Consider the following 18,756-nt stretch of genomic DNA (forward strand, 5'->3'; position numbering starts at 1 on the left):
TGCTCTGCCCTGAGGGAACTTGATGGTGGTGATGGAAAGCTTCCACTGCCTCCTTCTGTGGGGTCAAGACTGGGGTCTTTGTCCATCTTGGCAAGAAGTTGAAGACCCTTTTCTCCTTATGTTTTGCTGTAGTCATCCTTTCCATTCATTCAAAGCTTTGCCATAAGCTCATCCCCATGGCTTTGTAGACAAAACTCCCATGCCCCCCTGGTTCCCCACCCACCATCCAATCCCTGAATAAACAACAGCTCATTTGTAAGAGATTTTTAATTTCATCTTGGTATGCCATTAAGGAGTGGAATAAGGATCTCTATTCATTTTCACTCACATAGTATCTGCTACATTCTCCAACTGGTCTTTACCACAGAAACCTGTGGGGCCATACAGCATCTGCATAATTTTCACTCATCAGACTGGTTTGGGTTTCTTGGTGGTTTGCATAAATTATAAACAAGAGCACAAAAAAATCACACGACATAGACGCTACCATAAGGGGACATGTTCCCTCTGGCCTTGCCAGAGTGATAGGGACGTGTCTCTATGTTCAAGTCTCCAATGATGTCCCCAGAAGTGAGGCCAAGCCTGTCCCGGCCCCTCCCGGATAGGTCCACAGTGACCCTCTGTCTTCCCCACCAACTCATTCTGGTTTCCCAGGAGGCTTCCTAGCACAGAACGATCCCATCCTAGCACCACAACTGGAGGGTGTGGAACTGTCTCCATGTACAATGGCTGCTGGGTCTTCTGTGCTGAGGATCAGAAGAGTGAGTTGGAAGGAAGAGCCAAGGGTTTCCACCGGACCCTTCTGCCTCTATGAGCTCCATGAGGTTCTTTAGAAACAGACCCTCTAAAACAAGGGGCCCCAAACTTTTTCTGTAAGGGCCAGACAACACAGATAGCAAATATTTCAGGATTTCCAGGCCACAGACAGCCTGTTATATATTCTTCTTCTCCTTTTTTTTTAATGACCTCAAAAAAAAAGTAAAAACCATTCTTGGCTGGCAAGCCATAGAAAGCAGGCCTGCAGGCAGCAGTTTGCCCACCCCTGCTCTAGAACACCACCAGGCCCTCTTCCATCCCCTCAGCCTTCGCCTCCTCCCCACTCCGGGACTCTGGGATTCCTCTGAGCTGCTCTGAGCCGGTGTCTCCTCCAGCACAGGCTTTGCAGAGGGACTTCAGCAGGCAAAACTGCCCTCGGGAGTTTGGGAGCCCTCCTGCTCTGCAACCCTATGTACCCTCCTTTGCCAAGTGAGTGCCCTGGTTGTATCTTAAACAAATATCAGATATTAGTCTCAGCCCTGCTCATGTGTCCTGGGAATGAATTAAGCCTTGGTGTTTCCCAGTGAGGTAGGTACCTACTATTAGCCTCATCCACACTTGCAGATGCTGAAGCTCAAGAGCTGAGCCAACCTTCCGAGCACTGCCCAACAACCACTTGTCAGAATTTAAAAGAAAGCCCAGGAGTCTGGGCTTTACATTTTCTCAGAACATGATCAGGGATTATGCTGTCCCACCCCTGCCCAGTGATTCAACCCCAAAGAGAGCAAGAATGCAAGAGAGAACACCATCAGCCACACGGAATTGCTTTCCAGACCTGAAAGACACTCTGCAAACAGAATGAACCCAAGCACTCAAAGCTATGGGCTAGGTGGAGCAGCCCTCTCTGCCCTGCTGACAAGTCTCGTCAAACTAAAAATAAAGTTTATAAAAGTAAATTATCTCATTTTATAACTTAAGTGCATCAAGCATTTCCTTAAATATAGTTCACACTGAAAATAAAGTTACTTTTGCTGTACAGTTGGTGTCTGTTAATTAGGAATAAACTTTGAGGGTAAAATATGAAAGGTTACACACTCACACACACATCTATCTGTCTGTCCTTCTGTCTATGGGTGAGTAGATGGATAGACATATGCACCTCTTGACAAGAGCTTCCCCGACATGGTGGGAAGTTGTTAGGAGTCCCTAAGTATCTAGTTTGCATGAGAATGTCTATATTAAAAGTCCCTGTCCTTAATGATAAACACGTCTTCATATCTTCATATCTAATGCTAAGACTCTTATTAGAAACATTAAACTATGCAATCCATAATGTATTCAGTCTTTGGAAATGCTGAGCTACACCATATCATTATACAACAGCATCCCCAATAAAACTCCCTCCCCAACCCACCTCTTCCCTGGCCTCCCTGTCCCAAAGCCAGTGACCCCTCACAGAATATGGTTGTTCCATATGGGAGCCTAGTCACAGGACTCTAGGGGAAGACTCAAGAGGTGAAGTAAGAATTCTGCATGGAGTACAGGTGGTCAATGGGGTTTCCCACTCTGGACTGCAGAGGTCCAGCTTCTGAGGTTGCTAGGAAACAGTCACCCAGGTTACTGAGGGAGGTGTCGTCGCTATCCAGGTCGTGGAAAAGGGGCTCGGCACCTGAAATGGAGAGGAAACACTGGCATGAGGGTCTGGAAGAGGTGACTCATTTCAGTGTCAGGATATTCAGCTGAATTCAACAAGTGTTGCCTGAGCACATGTCCCATGTGAAACTTTCTACAAAAAGTCTGTATTCTCTTTAGGCAGCTCGTGTCCAAAGTGCAACAAGTGAAAACAATCTAAACCAGGACATGACAAAGTGCTAAATTGAGTGCAGCATAAGCAAATGTCACAGTGTCTAGACAGGGAGTGTGGGGAGTAGGCAGGACATGTCACCAGAGGCTGGAGAGACAGGGCAGAGCTCCCACAGGACTTGGGCCTAAAAAATGATGCTTGAAGAAGGGATGGTAAAACCAACAAAAAAACAAAACCAAAAAAAAAGCTCTTTGAGTGAGGTTAATGAAAACTCCTGTGATAACATTTATTCTTTCAAATACCAAGGGTCTACTAGCTATCAGGTGTTACCCCAAATTTGTAATGGAAAGGAAGGTTAGGTGCCTACCTTCAACTAATTTATACCTTTCATAGGGAAGCCAGTAGGGCACACAGTGGAACAGCTGAGAAATCACTGCAACCAGGACGTGGAGGCAAAGAATGTTCTGCCTCCACTTCAGGTAAATAGGAGAGGTGAAAACTGGAGTTTATACAACTTGTCATGGGGCTTTAAATATTCATTTTATTAAAGGAGTCATCACAGGGATACTTTAAGTAATACAACCTCTGACACTGAAAAGAATTCGCAAAAAAATGTAGTTGCCCTGTTTTCCCACAGTGGTGGAGTAAAGAATGGTACAGATGTGACCTGTGCCTTCTAAGGAAGCCAAGAGGGTGGCTATCACTGAACATCCAATGAATGGGGTCGGCCAGTGAAGGGCTTGCCAAGGGCCAAATCTTAATAAATGTTTGCTGAATGTGTGATATGGGAAGGTAGGGGTGATTTTAACAACAGATTTTTTTTTTTTAAATGAAGGCAAGAAAGAAGTTGTTTAACAAAATCTGTGATCTGTGACATGAATCTCTGATAGTAATGTTTTGAAGGCTTGCTGCATAAAATTATTTTTTAACTGTCAGTGTAATTTATCAGATTACACAGTATAGACCAATGCATTACATACACCACTATCCTTCTCTGTATAAAAATGTAATGCCCTATATTTGGTTGAGGTTTAACTTGAGCCTTCACTCCAAAGCTCACCCAGCCCCCTACTCTGGGTCCTCAGGCCCCCAGTTGTTGTCCATTAGCTTAAGCACAAAGCTGGGTAAGTGGGAGAGGCTCAGCTATCCATATATGCAGCATTTAAATCAATGCTTCTTTGGGTGGGGTGGGTATAAGGGAGATACTTTTCACTTTACAAGTCAGTTTATGTTTCACTAGTTAAATGAGAACACCTATTGGTATCCATAGTAGGATAGTCCAGATAGAAAATTTGTCTTCTGTGCTTTTTATATCTTTTCTTACTTTAGGCAAATGTTTGCTTAATTAAGGCCTTCCGTAGCACTGATACTGCTGACATCTGGCATGAAAGCGCAAGACTTGCAGAATTCAATGACAACAAACAGGTCTACAAGGAGAGCACAACTTCCTGTTAAAAACCAACAAACAAGAAGCTTTGAAAACAAGATAAATGGAAGGGTCACTAATGAATATGCATGAAGGTCTTTCTCCTGTAGCCATTGGTTAGGCGATTCTAGCAGTATTTTGTAGGGCACATTATTCTGCTTTGGAGCTTCGGTGAGCATCTGGGAACTGCGTAGATGTGTTTAGGAGGGAATGAGAAACCCATACAAGATATGAGAGGGCCCGGGGGGCTTGAGTCCCTCTTACCATAAGGGTGCATGTGGTCTCCAGGCATCTGGGGTGGGGTGAGACCCTGTCGGAAGGGATCTGAGCTGTAGACACTCTGCTCGATGGCCAGGAGCTGCTGTGGGGTGGGCAGAGCTGTGTAGGGGTTCATGATTCCTTCCATCCCAGCACTCCCACCACCATTTGTCTGAGCTGTGGAACAAAGAAGCAGCCAGGTCATTCTCAATGTGCAGCCTGGCATGTGACTTCCCTGGGTCCTGATTCCCTCATTTATAAAATAAAATGGGATGAGGTGACATCAGTGGTTCCAGTCTTTGTCCTACCAGAGGCCATCAGCAATCACTTTGGAGGATAGGAATAGGGTAGGGGCTGGGATGTTGAACTTTGAGAACATCCTTGAAATATATCATTTCAACAAAAGGTTGTGATGCTAGCCACATGTTTGGCAGTCACTAGAATAGATGTATCTAAAGATCTTTCTATGATAAATCAGTATGAGCCCATCAGTCAAGTGGGAGCTGTGACCTGTTGACTTCATGGGGCTGATGGGAAGATTCCATAGGACTGTGTATGCTTTGGAATTATAGCTTGCTATGCTTGTAGATAGAATTTTATAAGAAAAGCAGGATTCACTTCCTGCCTCCACATCTTGCTGAGGTTCTCTGAACATGGGAAGAACAGATACTATTTCCCACCAGCCTCTGCTTTCTTAAGTCTACCTTTGGAGCTTCCTTTAGAATTATGTAAACTAAGTCCCAAGCCATATGAGTTTGTGTTCTCACAATGCTTTGATGCATTCTTCTCCCTTTGAACTGCACAGGGGTCCTGTGAGGTAGGACTAGCAGGCATTAGGGCCCTACCCTAGGGATGCACACAGCCTGAGGAACAAGGCAAAGTTGCTCCCACAAAAAGAGCCTTAGGGGTGGAGCTGAGGGAAGAATTCAGATCTAACCAGCTTGCTGCTCCACCCTTCCCCACACCCATGCCCTGTTTTATTTCTTCTCTCCCTAACTTCTACCTTGTTGTTAACATACCGTTTAGTCTAGAAGGTAAGAAACTAAGGGAACTCTTGGCTGCAAGAGTCAAATTCTAGATTAAGCCTAGACCTGATGCCAAGCACAAGGCAGGGTCCATATGAGGATAAGAGGCTGTGCTGAGGGGCCTGAGAACTAGGATCACATTCCACAGACTTCAAAGTGTGGTCCACAGACTAGCAGCAATGGCACCACCGAAAAGCTTGTTAAAGAGGCATAATCTTGTGGCCCACCCAGACCTTCCTTATGAATTGGAATCTGCACTTCACCAAACTCCCAGGTGATTTACATGCATATTAAAATGTAAGAAGCCCTGTTTTAAGGTACAAACCATTCAAGGAATTCTGGATAGCTGAGTTGGGGGGTGAGGGGCATAGCCTTTAAGAATGACATTGTTCTAATATAGTATTTCTTGTTTGTTTTTTTTCTTTTAACTTCCATGAAGTCTCCCACAGTCTGTACCTCTTCACCCTCCTCCCTAATCCTCATATCACTCTGACTTTTTTAAAAGTACACCTGGGTAGAGATGAGAAGGCAGCATGGCCTGTGGAACACAGTGTTCCAGTTCCAGCCCCCTCCCTTACTGATCTAGGGCCACATTCAGTCTTGCAGAGCCTTTGTTCGCTCATCTGTGAGATGGGGATAATAACAACTTCTCCACTCACCTCCCGGAGTGGGTGTTGTAAAAGTCAAGTCAGCATGTATGAGATCACCAATCTATAAAACTGTTCAACAAAGGAGGGCATTGTTATTTTACTATCATTATTTTTACTACTTTACATTATTTTGGAAAGAGGCAAGTCACCGAGGCATCTTCTATTAAATCAATTAGCCTGGAAGGAGAACTAAGCAAGATGAGAAACTGAACGTATCTGTGACTCTGCAAGTAGTCCTGACACATTCTCCCTGACACTGTGGTGGGATCCAGGCCCGGACGCTGTGGATAAGGTCAGTGCCATCCCCAATTAGCAGCTCTAAGCCTGCATGCAGCTCAGGCGTCCTCAGCCCTCTCACAAGTTCCTCATGGCTCAGTCCTCCCTTGAAGGCCTTATCTCTCCAGCGGGTATGGTCTAGGCTTCACTGAGTCCAGATATGTCATCCAAAGAGCTGGGTAGTGGGAGGCCTCTGGTAGGAACAGCCTGGATTCCAGCCAGAACTGCCTGGGAGGAGGCACCAGCTTACCAGAGCTCAGCCTCTGGGTGTTTTGCTGATCTTGCTGCTGCTGCTGCTGTCGCCTGGCCAGCTTCTTCATCTGATAAGGAGAGGACCACAGGATTAGAAGTCAGGTGACCTGCAGCATGTTCACATGGTAAGGTGGGGGCCTGGAAGCGACGCCTTCCCTGGGAGAGGGCTTGTTGGCAAAGCTCTAGCTCTTACTTAGGAAAGGAGCCGCAGTGGCCAGCCCCGTGTGCTAGAAGCATTGCAGCTGAGAGCTCTTCTACTCTGCAGCAGTATAAAGACAGCTGACCGGGAAGCAGGGGTGCAGCTTGTCTTAGCAGAAACAGGGATGTTCCCTCAGCAAACAAAACTTGCTGCTTGTGGTGTGACCATTTTACATTAGGTAATAAGTGTGTGACTGTGAAATTTGCAGCCCAGCCTAGACGTATGGAGCAAGAGGATACTGACAGGTTGTGATTTAGGATCAGCCCAGAGGCTGTTCCTTTCCCCCTCCCTGTCTACTGGCCCTTAAGTTTGAGATGAGCCTACCCAGACATTCATGCCTCTTCCAAGGTACCCTGCTAACATGCAAGCTTCCCTGAAGGAATATTTTAACTCAATGTTTCTCAAACTGTGTTCCATAGAGCATTAGGGTTCCATGAGATGTTGACATATACTTTGAGTGCGTGTAAGTGTCTGTGTGTAGGAAACACTAGATTTTTGTAAACATTTTCTCTATTGTAAGATTTTTCAGACCTTTAAATGGGCCCCTGTGCTTTATGAATCCATAGACTACAGGGCCTCTGTAACTTATCGCACCATGGAGTCTTTCTTTGGTGGAATAACACATCAATAGCCCTGTTCCGAGGATGTCATTTAGGGAAATGCTACCTTAACCAATCATGATCAAATAAAGAGATAACCTGTGATACTGTAAAGGATATATTTGGTTGTCGACCCTGTTTTTTGGTATACGATTCCTAAAATTTTTGGACTCTCCAAAGCGATGCCTATTTGAATGTTAATGACTGACTGACCACTGTCAGCCTCTAGGTAGCTTCAGAGTGGAGGCTGATAATCAGAAAGACCCGGGTGTGATTAGATGGTTGGAACATTCAGCCCCACCTCCAAACCTCTGTGGAAAAGGGATGGGCTGAAAGTTAAACTGACCGTCAGTGGCCAGTGATTTAATTAATCATGCCTACATAAAGAAACCTCCATAAAACCCCAAAAGGATAGGGATCGAGAGCTTCCAGACAGCTGAATACATGGAGATACCTGGAGACTGGGGTACACAGGGAGGGCATGGAAGCTTCACACCCTTCCCCCATTTCTTGCCATATGCATCACTTCATTTGCATCCATTGTAATATCCTCAATAATAAAGCAGTAAATATAAGTAAGTATTTCCCTGAGTTCTGTGAGATGCTCTAGCAAATTTATCAAACCCAAGGAGTGGGGTCACGGGAATCCCAATTTATAGCTAGCTGGTCCAAAGCACAGGTAAAACAACCTAGAGCTTGCAATTGGCATTTGAAGGGGAGGGCAGTCTTGTGGGACCGAACCCTCAACCTGTGAAGTCTGACACTATTTCCAGGTAGAGAGTGTCAGAATTAGAGGACACCCAGTTGGTATCCACTGCACAATTGATTGCCTGCTTGGCGTATGGAGAATATCTCCACATATTTTGTCACAGAAGCATTCTGCACTGATTGTTGTAGTGTAAGAGCAGAGGAAATATAGAGTTTGTTTTTTCCTCATATCATCCACTAAAGATCAGGGCTCTTGAGAAACAGTCCACAGGACACATGTATTTTTAGAGGTAAGAAGATGAATGAGTAAAAGGTCTAAAACTGAAACTATGATGAGGGAATATAGAGCTTCATTGGATCCAGAGGACAGTATGACGGCTTGGGCCTGTATTAGTGAGGGCTGGGCCCTGGGAGAAGTAAGAAAAGGCATTCATTCTACCCTGTCATAACATTGTCTTGGACCAGTCATATGCATGCTACTTTTAAAACAACTCTGGTATTTGCGATAAATAAATATGAATTAAGGAACATGCTTTTACCAAAAGACACAGAAAGACATTTATTCATACAGATGGCTGGCCAAATTCACAGTCATGGCCACTAGGAAAATACAAGCAATTTCACTAAAACGAATGCCTTCTCTCTCCCCTTCTGCAGGGCTGCTGTGGCCAAAATAACTATTGATAACAGAATTTTTGAATCAAGAGAACTACTCTATCCAATGAGCTAAGGTGAGAAAACCTGGCAGCAAGTACAATGTTCTACTGTGATTATTTCAGGAAACCAGCAACACGGGGACAGATAAAAGTAAGAAAAAGGTTACCTTCGCTCTCTGGTTCTGGAACCACACCTGGACAACACGAACACTCAGTCCTGTCTCTGCGGCCAGAGTCTCTCTCACCTTGGAAAAATTGAATATGAGAAATGTAGGCACATTGGCATCTCAGGGTAGGAGGTAGAACGTCTTTTATATAATACATGAGGAGGCCAAAAGACTGTATCCGCTCTAGGAGCTGGATAATTTTTAATGTTGAGCATAAACACAAACACGAGAACATTGCTTCCCTTCAGGTAGAGAGAAAGTCCTTCACCAGGTAAAGAAACAAAATAATAATTATTAATTTACATGTGCATTCCCAAGAGGTGTTTCTGGATTTCTCTTGCTCTGGAAATTAGGCCTTCAAGTGGTTTAGACATTAGTCTATTGTTGCGCTTTAGCTATAAGCCATGCATATGCATTGACCTACTTCAGGAGATCTGAGTGAAAATCACTTTGGAAAAACAAATGGCTCTCTCTTGCTCTCCTCTCTTGCCTAAATTCATTGACCTTAATTTTTGGTTTTGTCCCTCATGTCTCTATGTAACTTTGGGTGTTTCACAAATATCCACATTAACTGCTACCTCGAGTGAGCCCTGCCCAAAGAGAATAAGATGAGAGCCATCTGGAATCTGGCAGAGCCAGGTAGACAACTCTGAGGCCAGCATGTGTGCCAGGGCTGTGGCGGAGACAGCACAACTGGGATCCAGATAATAAAGAGATACATGGAAACATCTGCCCACCATACAGGCACACAGTGAGGTCTGGCAAGGTGTCGAGAAGAGAAAGGGCAAGAAGCACAGATTTTCGGAGGGGACCTGAGAGACACTGCCCTCTCTTGATTAGATCCTGGGGAGAAGATGGGATTGAAAGAGCTCCTTGAATAAACGTGTGAGTAGAGCAAACTGAGGCCTTGAGAAATACTTCCCCTTTATCATGCCACTTGGGGCAAGGCTTAGAAGTGGAATGATTAGAACAGGTTTTTGCAGCACATCCTTCTGCGAAGTCAATTAAAATAGGAGTGTACTCAGGGGCCCACCTCCACCTGCTGAAACCCTATCCATTTCTCAGAGGCCCAGCTCAAAAGCCACCTGTTCCACAAAGCCTTGCCTGATTGCCTAGACCAAAGTGACCTTTCCCTTGCCTTGCTTCCTGGCTTCCCCTCTGTTATGGTCCTCAGAGCCCCCTCTCTGGTGTTACAGTAATGTGTACACGCATCTCCTTGCTGGTTACTTGGAAGCTGCCCGGGACAAGCACTCAGCACAAAGCCATACATGGGCTGGGAGTTTAGTATACATGGAAGAAGTAAATAAGTGAGGAAGATTATAATTTGTCCTGGTGCAAGCCCAATTTGGGGGCATTTCACTTTCTACCATACCTCTCTTGGAGCATAAGGAGCTGAAAGGGCAGAAAAAGTGAGTCTGCAACTGAATCTTTCCGAAGGTCAGAAGTTGTGATAGGCTAGATTATTGCTCAATAAATATCTATCCTTCCCTCCCCTGCTCTGTGGTGGGTGTGTGCTTCACCACTGCACCTATGCTGGGCTAAGCCCATGCCTTGCTTTGGCCTGTGGGATGTGATATGTCTGATATCCAGCAAGAGGTTTTCGATGGGCTTCCCACTTTCACTTGGCCTCTTGCCTCCTGCCATCCTCATGAGAACAACATGCCCAGGAGAGGGCTGCTCTTTCAGCCTGGACCCTCGAATGACAGACAGGTGGAGCAGGCTGGAACCTGCACCCCACTGGGCCACAGCCAATGCACAGTCCAAGAAGGGAAAATAGATGTTTGTTGGGAGCCATGATGACTTTTTGTTTGTTTGTTTGTTTTATCACAGACAAAGCTGACTCATACAGAAAAGGATGCAGGAAAAATAATGCTAACATTTTTTCAAAATATATTTCCTTTTTGAATTTCAGTAAAGAATACCCTGTTTTCTTTATTTTTATCATGTAAAAGATAGTACTCAGTATATGACAGGCAGTCGATAAACAATAAGTACTCAATAAATGGGCGCTGCTATTTATGGCAGAGACTGCTAATTGTCCCCAATATCTATTCTTTCTTCCTCCTATGAGTAATTGAATCACTAAGTTTAGCAAGGCTCTTGGTCACCCAGACAGACTCATTTCCCAACTTTCCCTGTAGGAAGTGTGGCCACAGGACTACATTTTGGCCAAAACATATGAGGAGAAATGATTTGAGCAACCCCTGGATACATCCTTAAAAAGCAGGGTGCTTGCCCTCCATTTGCTCTTTCTCTACCTGGTGACCAGAAACATGGTGACAACTGGAGCAGTCGCTTGAACCCGGGAGATGGATAACAGAGCCACCCACGAGCCTTGCCTTGATCACCTCTGGACTGTGATGGAAGAGAATAAACTCCTATCTCATTAAACCACTGTATATTTTTTACATGAATGTTCATAGCAGTCCTATTTGAAACAGTCCCAAACTAGATACAACCCCAAACACCCATCAACAGGTGCATGGACAAACCAACCATGGCACACCTTTACAGTGGAATGCTGAAATAAGAATGAATCAATCCCCAAATCACCACACCAAGTGGAAAAAGCCAGACTCAAAAAAGAGTACATACTGCAAGCCACTGTGTTTTTATACTCTTTGTTTTACAGCATCTGGGTCTACACCACAATGGGCACCTATCATTATTACTGTTCCCATTGTGCTCCATGAAATGAAAGGTGTGCTCCATGAAATGAAAAGTGGAGTTGGTGTGCACATATGAAAGCTTGGGGAGAGTCTATCACATCCTGGCCACAGCTTAGTGATCTCTGGAGTCTCCAACAGGGCTTGAGCCACCTGTGCAGGCTCTGTCTAAACAGCCTTCCTCACCACTCTGACCCCCAATGTCCACTGAGATCCCAGAGGGGTCTGAGTGCACACAGAGAAGTGGGACCCAGCTCCTTTTCCTCCCTGCTCCCTCCTATACCTTCCTGCAGGGCTTGGAGGATACTTCAAATGAGGCCTTGAATGCTCGCCTCTGTTGAGTTGTCAAGATGGTTCTCGGACGTTTGGGGCGCTTATGGTCCTTGCCTTCCTCAGCAGTTCCTTTCCCTGCCCCGTGGGCTGACTTGCAAAGACTTTCTTCATCATCACTTTTACCTAAAAGAAGCAAAAGACAATGTTGTCAGTCCCTGAAAGCCAGTTCCTGGAGCTGTATGTTATTCCATAGCAAGTCCTCCAGGACCACATTTCCAGGATGCCTTTATGTATGAGAGCAATAACCTATGTGGTATTGATTTGAAAGCTTCCAGGAAGAGGCTAAGAAAAATACTTCTAAAACCCAGAGACAGGCAGCAGAAAGTCCACCATTACACCTCAGGCTTTATCACAGCATCATATCCTGGCTCCACATTTACTAGCTGTGTGGCCTTGGGCAATGATATGGTTTGGCTCTGGGTCCGCAGAATTGTCATCTCCACGTGTTGAGGGAGGGACATAGTGGGAGGTGATTGGATCACGGGGGCGGTTTCCCCTATGCTGATCTTGTGATAGTGAGTAAGTTCTCACATGATCTGATGGTTTAAAAGTATGTGGCTTCTTTTGCACTCTTTCTCTCCTGCTTTGCCATGGTAAGACCTGCCTTCTTCCCCTTCACTTTCTGCCATGATTGAAAGCTCCCTGAGGCTTCCCCAGCCATGCAGAACTGTGAGTCAATTAAGGTTTTTTTCTTTATAAATTACCCAGTCTCAGGTACGTCTTTATGGCAGTGTGAAAATGGACTAATACAGGCAAGTTACTTAACTCTCTACAACTAAATGTACTCTTCTGCAAAATAGTGATATATACGAGAATCTACTTCATTGGGGTTGCTGTGAGGATTAAATGAGTTTATACTAATACGGTACTGAGTGCCCTAAATGCCAATGAGCCTTGACATATAATAAGTGCTCAATGAGTGTTGATGACTAATATTATTTCTTAGACATCATTTTTCAAGACTAGACCTAGAGACTATGTCTGAAACTCTAGTTACTGCCAAGTGGTAGAAAATACTACTATTAAAAAGGCCATAGAGAAAAGCATTAGATCATCTGCCAGTACAGGTAATTCAGAACAGACAGATAACACTGATAACTAGTCAACATTGCTTTTCTGTAAAGTAAATAACTCTCTAGTGTTAAAGTAATTGTCTAACTATTTGAAATACTTCAACTCTATAAGCAGTGAACAACACGAGGGTTAACTCTGAAGGGAAATAAAACCTCTAGTATATGTCACTGTTTTTTTCCAAGCTACCTCTTACATTCCACAGACATCACACTCCTGAGAAAGTGCTTCTAGGGTCTGGGACATACCTGCGTAAGAGAGTCTTCTTTTTACTTTTGGCATTAAAAGCCGTAGGCAGGCCAGGTGTGGTGGCTCATGCCTATAAACCTAACACTTTGGGAGGCTGGGGTGGGTGGATTGCCTGAGCTCAGGAGTTTGAGACCAGCCTGGGCAAAGCTCTGTCTCTACTAAAAATACAAAAAATTAGCTGGATGTGGTGGCGGGCACCTGTAATCCCAGCTACTTGGGAGGCTGATCCAGGAGAATCGCTTGAATCCGGGAGGCGGAGGTTGCAGCGAGCCAAGATCACGCCACTGTACTCCAGCCTGGGTGACAGAGCAAGACTGTCTCTGAAACAAAATAATGATAATAAAAGCCATAGGCAATTCTATGCCCAAATGATCTAACAAGAACCTAATTTTTCTCTGGGTTCTCACAGAGCTCAACTACCCTCTTTTCTCCAGTGAACATCTTTGCCTCAATGGCTTTCCCCTGTGCCAGTCCCTTCTGGCCACTTCAAGAAAGCAAAGATGAAAGGACGCACTGTGTGTGAGCTACACATCCTTTCTCTTTCCTCCTGCCCTCCTCTGTGAAGGATGCTCCTGGGCATATGCTGTTTTAGTGTAGACATTAGCCGAGTTCTCATTTTCGGCTCTGCCAGATCCAAAAAACTTATTTAATCTGAAAGGACAGTGGCTGCTTCTTTCCATGAACATTTGAACAAACAAGGTTGAACATGAAAGGAACACTAAATTCTGAGTTCCTTGAGGACATGGCCCTTTCAATATAATTGAAAAGGGACTGATACAGGCAGACCTAGGTTTCCATCCCAGTTCTGACCCCATGCTGTATAAGTATGGCCCTGTGCAAGTTATGTCATGTTGCTGAGCCTTGGTTTCCATATCTACATAGCGACAACAATAATCCCACACAGTGGGTGTCACAGAAGTAGGGTTGTTGTGTGTAAATCAACTAACACAGTCCTGGCACTCAGGCAGCCCTTAATAGACGGTATGAAAAGGGTGTCTTTTCCTTCTGCCTCACCACTCTCAATAGTACAAATAAAAGCCCCCACAAGATTAAAGAAGAAAGTTAAAGCAAGAATCCTCATGACGAGGGGTGGCTACTCTGGCATCTTAAAGTCTGAGGTTGCTGTTTTCCAGGGGCTGATGTGGTAAGCTGATCTCAGATATAACCTTGGTGTGATTATAAAATCTTCCTAGAAGGTTTTCAGAATGGCAAGGAAAAAACAAGCACTTAAGAACTAAGAGCCTCAGGAAAATAAGAAGATCCCACAAGAGGATAAAAGGTAGGAAAAAGAAAGCCATTGACTGCACAGATTTGCCCTTGCTAGACCCTACTGATCCTACTGCTCAGAGGCACCCCAAACTTTGGTGTTTAGTGAGGCCAGCAATTCTCTCTGGTGATGGACTCCCAGGGGTAAAAACGATGCTCCTCTAGCACTAGTGATGACTTCAGTGACATTTCTGAGGAAATGGAGCTAATGCCCCAGCCCAGGGATCATGCAGATCTCCTTCAAGGTAGGCAAGAAAAGAGGCTGAGTCTGCAGGCCAGGCTCGCAAAAGAAAGTTGGGAAATCCCTAGTATAGAATATATTTTAAAATGCAATTGTATTGTCTCCAGAAACCTCATGCCTCATACCAGTCTTTTCAATAAAACAGTACTTGCATTGATCCTTCTACAGTCATTCCACACATAGTTTGATGCAAATGTATGTTGATAAGCTGGATAACATAACTAATGAAAATGTAAAGTCTAAACTAATGACAATGGTTCATTTATATTGATACCATCCAGGACAGCAATGTGACATGGTATCTACAATGGTATCTTTAGCGTTATATAAACTCAGGCTGAAATTCTAGCTTTGCCAGTTACTGTGTTTGATTCTGAACACATTCTCAAGACTCAATTTTCTCATCAGAGAAAGTAACAGTGTTGTTGGAATTAAATGGGATGATATATGTAAAGGATTTAGCACCATTCGGAAATAATTGGCATTTAATAAATAATAATAATCATTATTATTTCAGCATAAAAGACATATTCTTAGTTCTGACATATGTTGTCAGTTAATTACAGTCTCAGATCAGTGGGAAGTCTCAGTTAAGGTTTTACACTACAGGTGTTCAATTCTCTCTCTTTGCAGCTATGACCCTAGCCAACATGTAGAGCTGGTTTTGTGGACTCTGCCTGTGTGCCCGTGAGAAGGGAGAGCAACAGAGGGAGGGGGAGTTGGAGCTGGTTGAAGAAGGAAGGTGCAATTTCTGAAGTTTGTTCAGAGTCCCAGAGGCAGGATGGCTAAGGGCCTTCTGGGGTCCTCCTACTGCTGTTGCTGTCCTCAGCCTTGCCTGGGACATGTGTACATCCCCAAAGAACTGCTGTGCCATCGTGAACCAACAGAGAAGAGAGGGGAAGAGAACACCTCCCAGGTTAGCCATTGGGGCCTATTTTTGGGGGACGTGGTGAGCACCACAGGTGGCTACTCCTTCCCTCTCTCCACATCCCCACAAGAAAAGAGAAAAACATATATGTTTTCAAAACGAGAAGAGAAGGGGAAAGGGGAGAAGGATTGGTTCCAGGACCCCTGCATATACTCAGGTGCATACTCAAACCTGTGCATACACAAGTCCCACAGTTGGTCCTGCCTAACCTGGCTATAGGAAAGGTGGGTCTCCCACAGTGCATATATGCGGGTTTCACAGCCCTTGAATACTGTCTGCATTTGGTCGAAAAAAGAAAAATACACATATAAGTGGACCTGCACAGTTCAAACCCATGTTGCTCAGGGTTAACGGTAGCAGCAGTAGTGGTGGTTTGTCTCTGGAGTGTTTCTCTTGCTTTTGTGGTGCATTTGCTTTCTTTGAGTCCTCCTTCCTGTTATTTGATATCTCTTCTGTCCCTTTACACCTTCCATTTTGCTTTCTAAGAAGCACTTCATGCTCTAGACCAGGAGTCTACAGACATTTCCTGAAAATGCCAGAGAGTAAATATTTTAGTCTTTGCATGCCTCACAGTCTCTGTTGCAACTACTCAACTCTGCAATTATAGCACAGAAACAACCACAGACAATATGAATGGGCACGGCTGTGTTCCAATAAAACTGTATTTCAAAAACAGGCATCAGGCCAGATTTGGCCTGCATACCATAGTTTGCTAACCCCTGCCCTAGACCTCTCCTGACCTCTTGTTCTCCATCAAAACTTACACATCCTGTGTCCCGTTCTTCCAGCTCTGACTCTGGAGGCAGGAAGCACTGCTCATGGTTAGCATGGTTTGATGTGTTCTCTCCCACAATCAATAACGTATATGCATTTAATAAGAAATGCCACTACCCAACAGTCACCAGTGTGGAATTTTAGGCATCCTGGCACATCCGAGCCAGAGAGATTCTGAAGATAGAGGAACACAGGAAGCTTTTGGCACCTCTCAAAGTACAGACAGATGCCACAACCCAGCCGCCAACAGGAATCTGGACCCTTGTTAACCATCACCCAGCTTCCATCTACTGTGTTGTAAATATTATGGGTATAATGGTGCCTTCTGACTCTCCTGGGGAGTTTCCAAGCTGCTCTTGGGGTACTAACTGAGGCTTTTGTTTTCTCTTTCAGGAAGGACAGACCTGCCTGACTCGGATCTCAGTTTCTCCGTGAAAATATGCAGTGCCTAAAATTTACACTGATCAATTTGTTCACGAGAAAGGACATTTCTAAAAGAGCCAGGAGATTGCCCCCAGAACCAAGAGGAGTACTGGAGAGCAGAAGATGAAGAAAAACCTTTAAACAGCAGAGCAGTGAAGTGGAGGGAGAGGCGGCCCCTCTCCTTTGCCAGAGACTCCCACTCCCAGATGCAGGCCAGAGCGATCCCTCATAATTTAAGCTGACACCCCTCAGCGGAGATGAAAGGAACACCACTCGCTGCTCTCCAACAACAAATGTCAGCATCCCTGGAGGCCATTTAGACACAAACGCAGCATAAATCTGACTCCTAGTGGGGAAGTCCAGAGATTAAGTCTCCACGCACAGCCTACCAGAGTGAAATGAATTTGCTTGGCACAAAGTTTGAACATGTTTCTCAGGGCCTTTCTTTCCCCTTTCTTTAAAAAAAAAAAAAAATCTGGAATGGTTCAGGGCTTTTTTTTCCCCCTTGCTGTTCCTCCCACTCGTTTATGACATAAGCAATGGCAGATGAAAGACCCAGCCATGGTTTATGGCTCAGAGACAGAGCTGCACTACCTGTGGGGCCTCAGAGATTCATTTCAGGTTGTTGGAAAAATCCCAACGGCCCATAAACAGGGCAAGAGATATCTGAGTTTGGCCTAGGAGGCGAGGGTGAGGGAGGGGATGACAGACCTTCATGCTAGGGCAGGGAGAGGCAGGAACGGGCCTCAGATGCTTCCCCAGTGATGAGCCTCATAAATGTCTTTTAGACAGGGGGAGTAGAGGAAGGGTCTGGGATTTGTTGTGAGTAGAGGGAGGAGGCAAAGAAAGAAGGGAGGAATTTTTGAAGACAGGATATATAGGAAGCTATTCAGTCCCTGCCCTGCACTATAGGACTAGAATTCCATTCTCCCTGAGAATAGCAGCGGTCAGCTCTCAATGCAATGAACTCAAAGCAGCATTTAAAATCCAAGAGGCAAAAAGTGCAGTTCTCTAGAAAAGCAAAGTCCATGTAGCTACTGTTTTGAAACTGTCTGACACATAGTTCTTCAAGGAAGTTTCAACTCAGACCAAAAACAATTTCTGGTAAAAGATTTGACTTGGAGCTCTTTCATTTAGTCTTACACTCAGTAAGCATTTATTACCGGCTCATGTGTGGAGCACTGCACAGGGACAATCCTAGGATCCAGGGATGATGAAGATTCAGCCTCTGCTCTCACAGAGATATGTGATTAGTAGAGGAGAAAGACCCAGCACCAAGATAATAACTGCACAGAGGAGTTAAGAGAGGGGACTAGGGAAGGGTTCACAGTGCAGGTGTCACCTGAGTTGAAAACGAATGACACAAATGGTGACCAGTAGTTGCCAGAGAGAAAAGGGGAGACAGGGCACTTTATGCCAAGGGCACAAAATACCTAGTGACATGGAAATAAGACATTCACCTGGAATGGAGGCTTCTCAAATATGAATGTTCCTGGCATTCCACTACACATTCAGCACTCACTGTTCCTAGCACTGTGAGGGGATAAAGAAGAACCCCTTGCTCTTAAGGAACATGAAACTGAGTTAGAGTGAGTTGGCATGTAAAAGATAATAAAGTATATAAAAGTGTATGTGGTTAAGTTCTTCAGGCATAGTAAAAACTGGGAAAAAAAAAAAGTGTGAGCATTTAGAAAAGAGGAGTATCAATTAGCCAGAGAAGTTAATGAATGAAGAAGGCTTCCAGGTAAGGAAGGAGAGGATTTAGAAAGCCCAATGGGAGGAAGGAGGTGTTACAAAGGCCAGGAAGGAAAGAGAGAAGGTGTGTGCAGAGATGGGTGTGGGCCCTTTGGGGCCTCAGGCAGCCTTTCATGGCATGGAAGGTCTTATTGGAACACTCCACCTAACCGAGGAATAAACATAGCCTGAAAGAGGCGCAGGAACTGGTCTCAACAGACACAGGGCATAGGTGGCAGGGTCAGGCTTCATGCAAGGTTTGTCTACTTCCAAGATGAGGCCCAGAGGCACCCCT

At 44.8% G+C, this 18,756-nt stretch overlaps 1 protein-coding gene and 3 long non-coding RNA genes across 7 annotated transcripts in view; 3 read left to right on the forward strand and 1 right to left on the reverse strand.

Moving 5' to 3' along the window:
• Positions 1-249: 249 nt before the first annotated feature.
• The window catches only part of LOC105492957 (LIM homeobox transcription factor 1 alpha), a 155,380-nt gene continuing 136,873 nt past the window's right edge, over positions 250-18,756 (reverse strand). For 2 of the 3 annotated variants that reach the window (XM_011760347.2, XM_011760346.2), the window contains exons 5-9: positions 11,726-11,898; positions 8,777-8,854; positions 6,446-6,515; positions 4,251-4,421; positions 250-2,425 (exon numbers count right to left, since the gene is read on the reverse strand). In XM_011760347.2, coding sequence (XP_011758649.1) covers positions 2,265-2,425; positions 4,251-4,421; positions 6,446-6,515; positions 8,777-8,854; positions 11,726-11,898 — 653 coding nt within the window. In that variant the 3' untranslated portion in view covers positions 250-2,264. The remainder of the gene's footprint in view (positions 2,426-4,250; positions 4,422-6,445; positions 6,516-8,776; positions 8,855-11,725; positions 11,899-18,756) is intronic. The other variant, XM_071074807.1, reaches the window with a different exon arrangement.
• On the forward strand, positions 2,405-8,766 carry LOC105492956 (uncharacterized). Of its 2 annotated transcripts, none has more exons than XR_011610634.1 (5): positions 2,405-2,466; positions 2,954-3,039; positions 3,890-4,157; positions 6,058-6,211; positions 8,611-8,766. It is a non-coding gene; the product is annotated as an uncharacterized lncRNA (long non-coding RNA). The 2 variants fall into 2 exon arrangements; XR_011610635.1 differs by having other exon boundaries at positions 6,096-6,211.
• LOC139357463 (uncharacterized) lies at positions 9,295-11,056 on the forward strand. The gene is made up of 3 exons (XR_011610644.1): positions 9,295-9,415; positions 9,521-9,661; positions 10,918-11,056. It is a non-coding gene; the product is annotated as an uncharacterized lncRNA (long non-coding RNA).
• Positions 14,144-17,201, forward strand: LOC105492955 (uncharacterized). Its single transcript, XR_011608449.1, has 3 exons — positions 14,144-14,374; positions 15,236-15,518; positions 16,698-17,201. It is a non-coding gene; the product is annotated as an uncharacterized lncRNA (long non-coding RNA).

The sequence above is a fragment of the Macaca nemestrina genome, chromosome 1 (genome assembly GCF_043159975.1).
Source record: "Macaca nemestrina isolate mMacNem1 chromosome 1, mMacNem.hap1, whole genome shotgun sequence".
Lineage (NCBI taxonomy): Eukaryota > Metazoa > Chordata > Mammalia > Primates > Cercopithecidae > Macaca > Macaca nemestrina.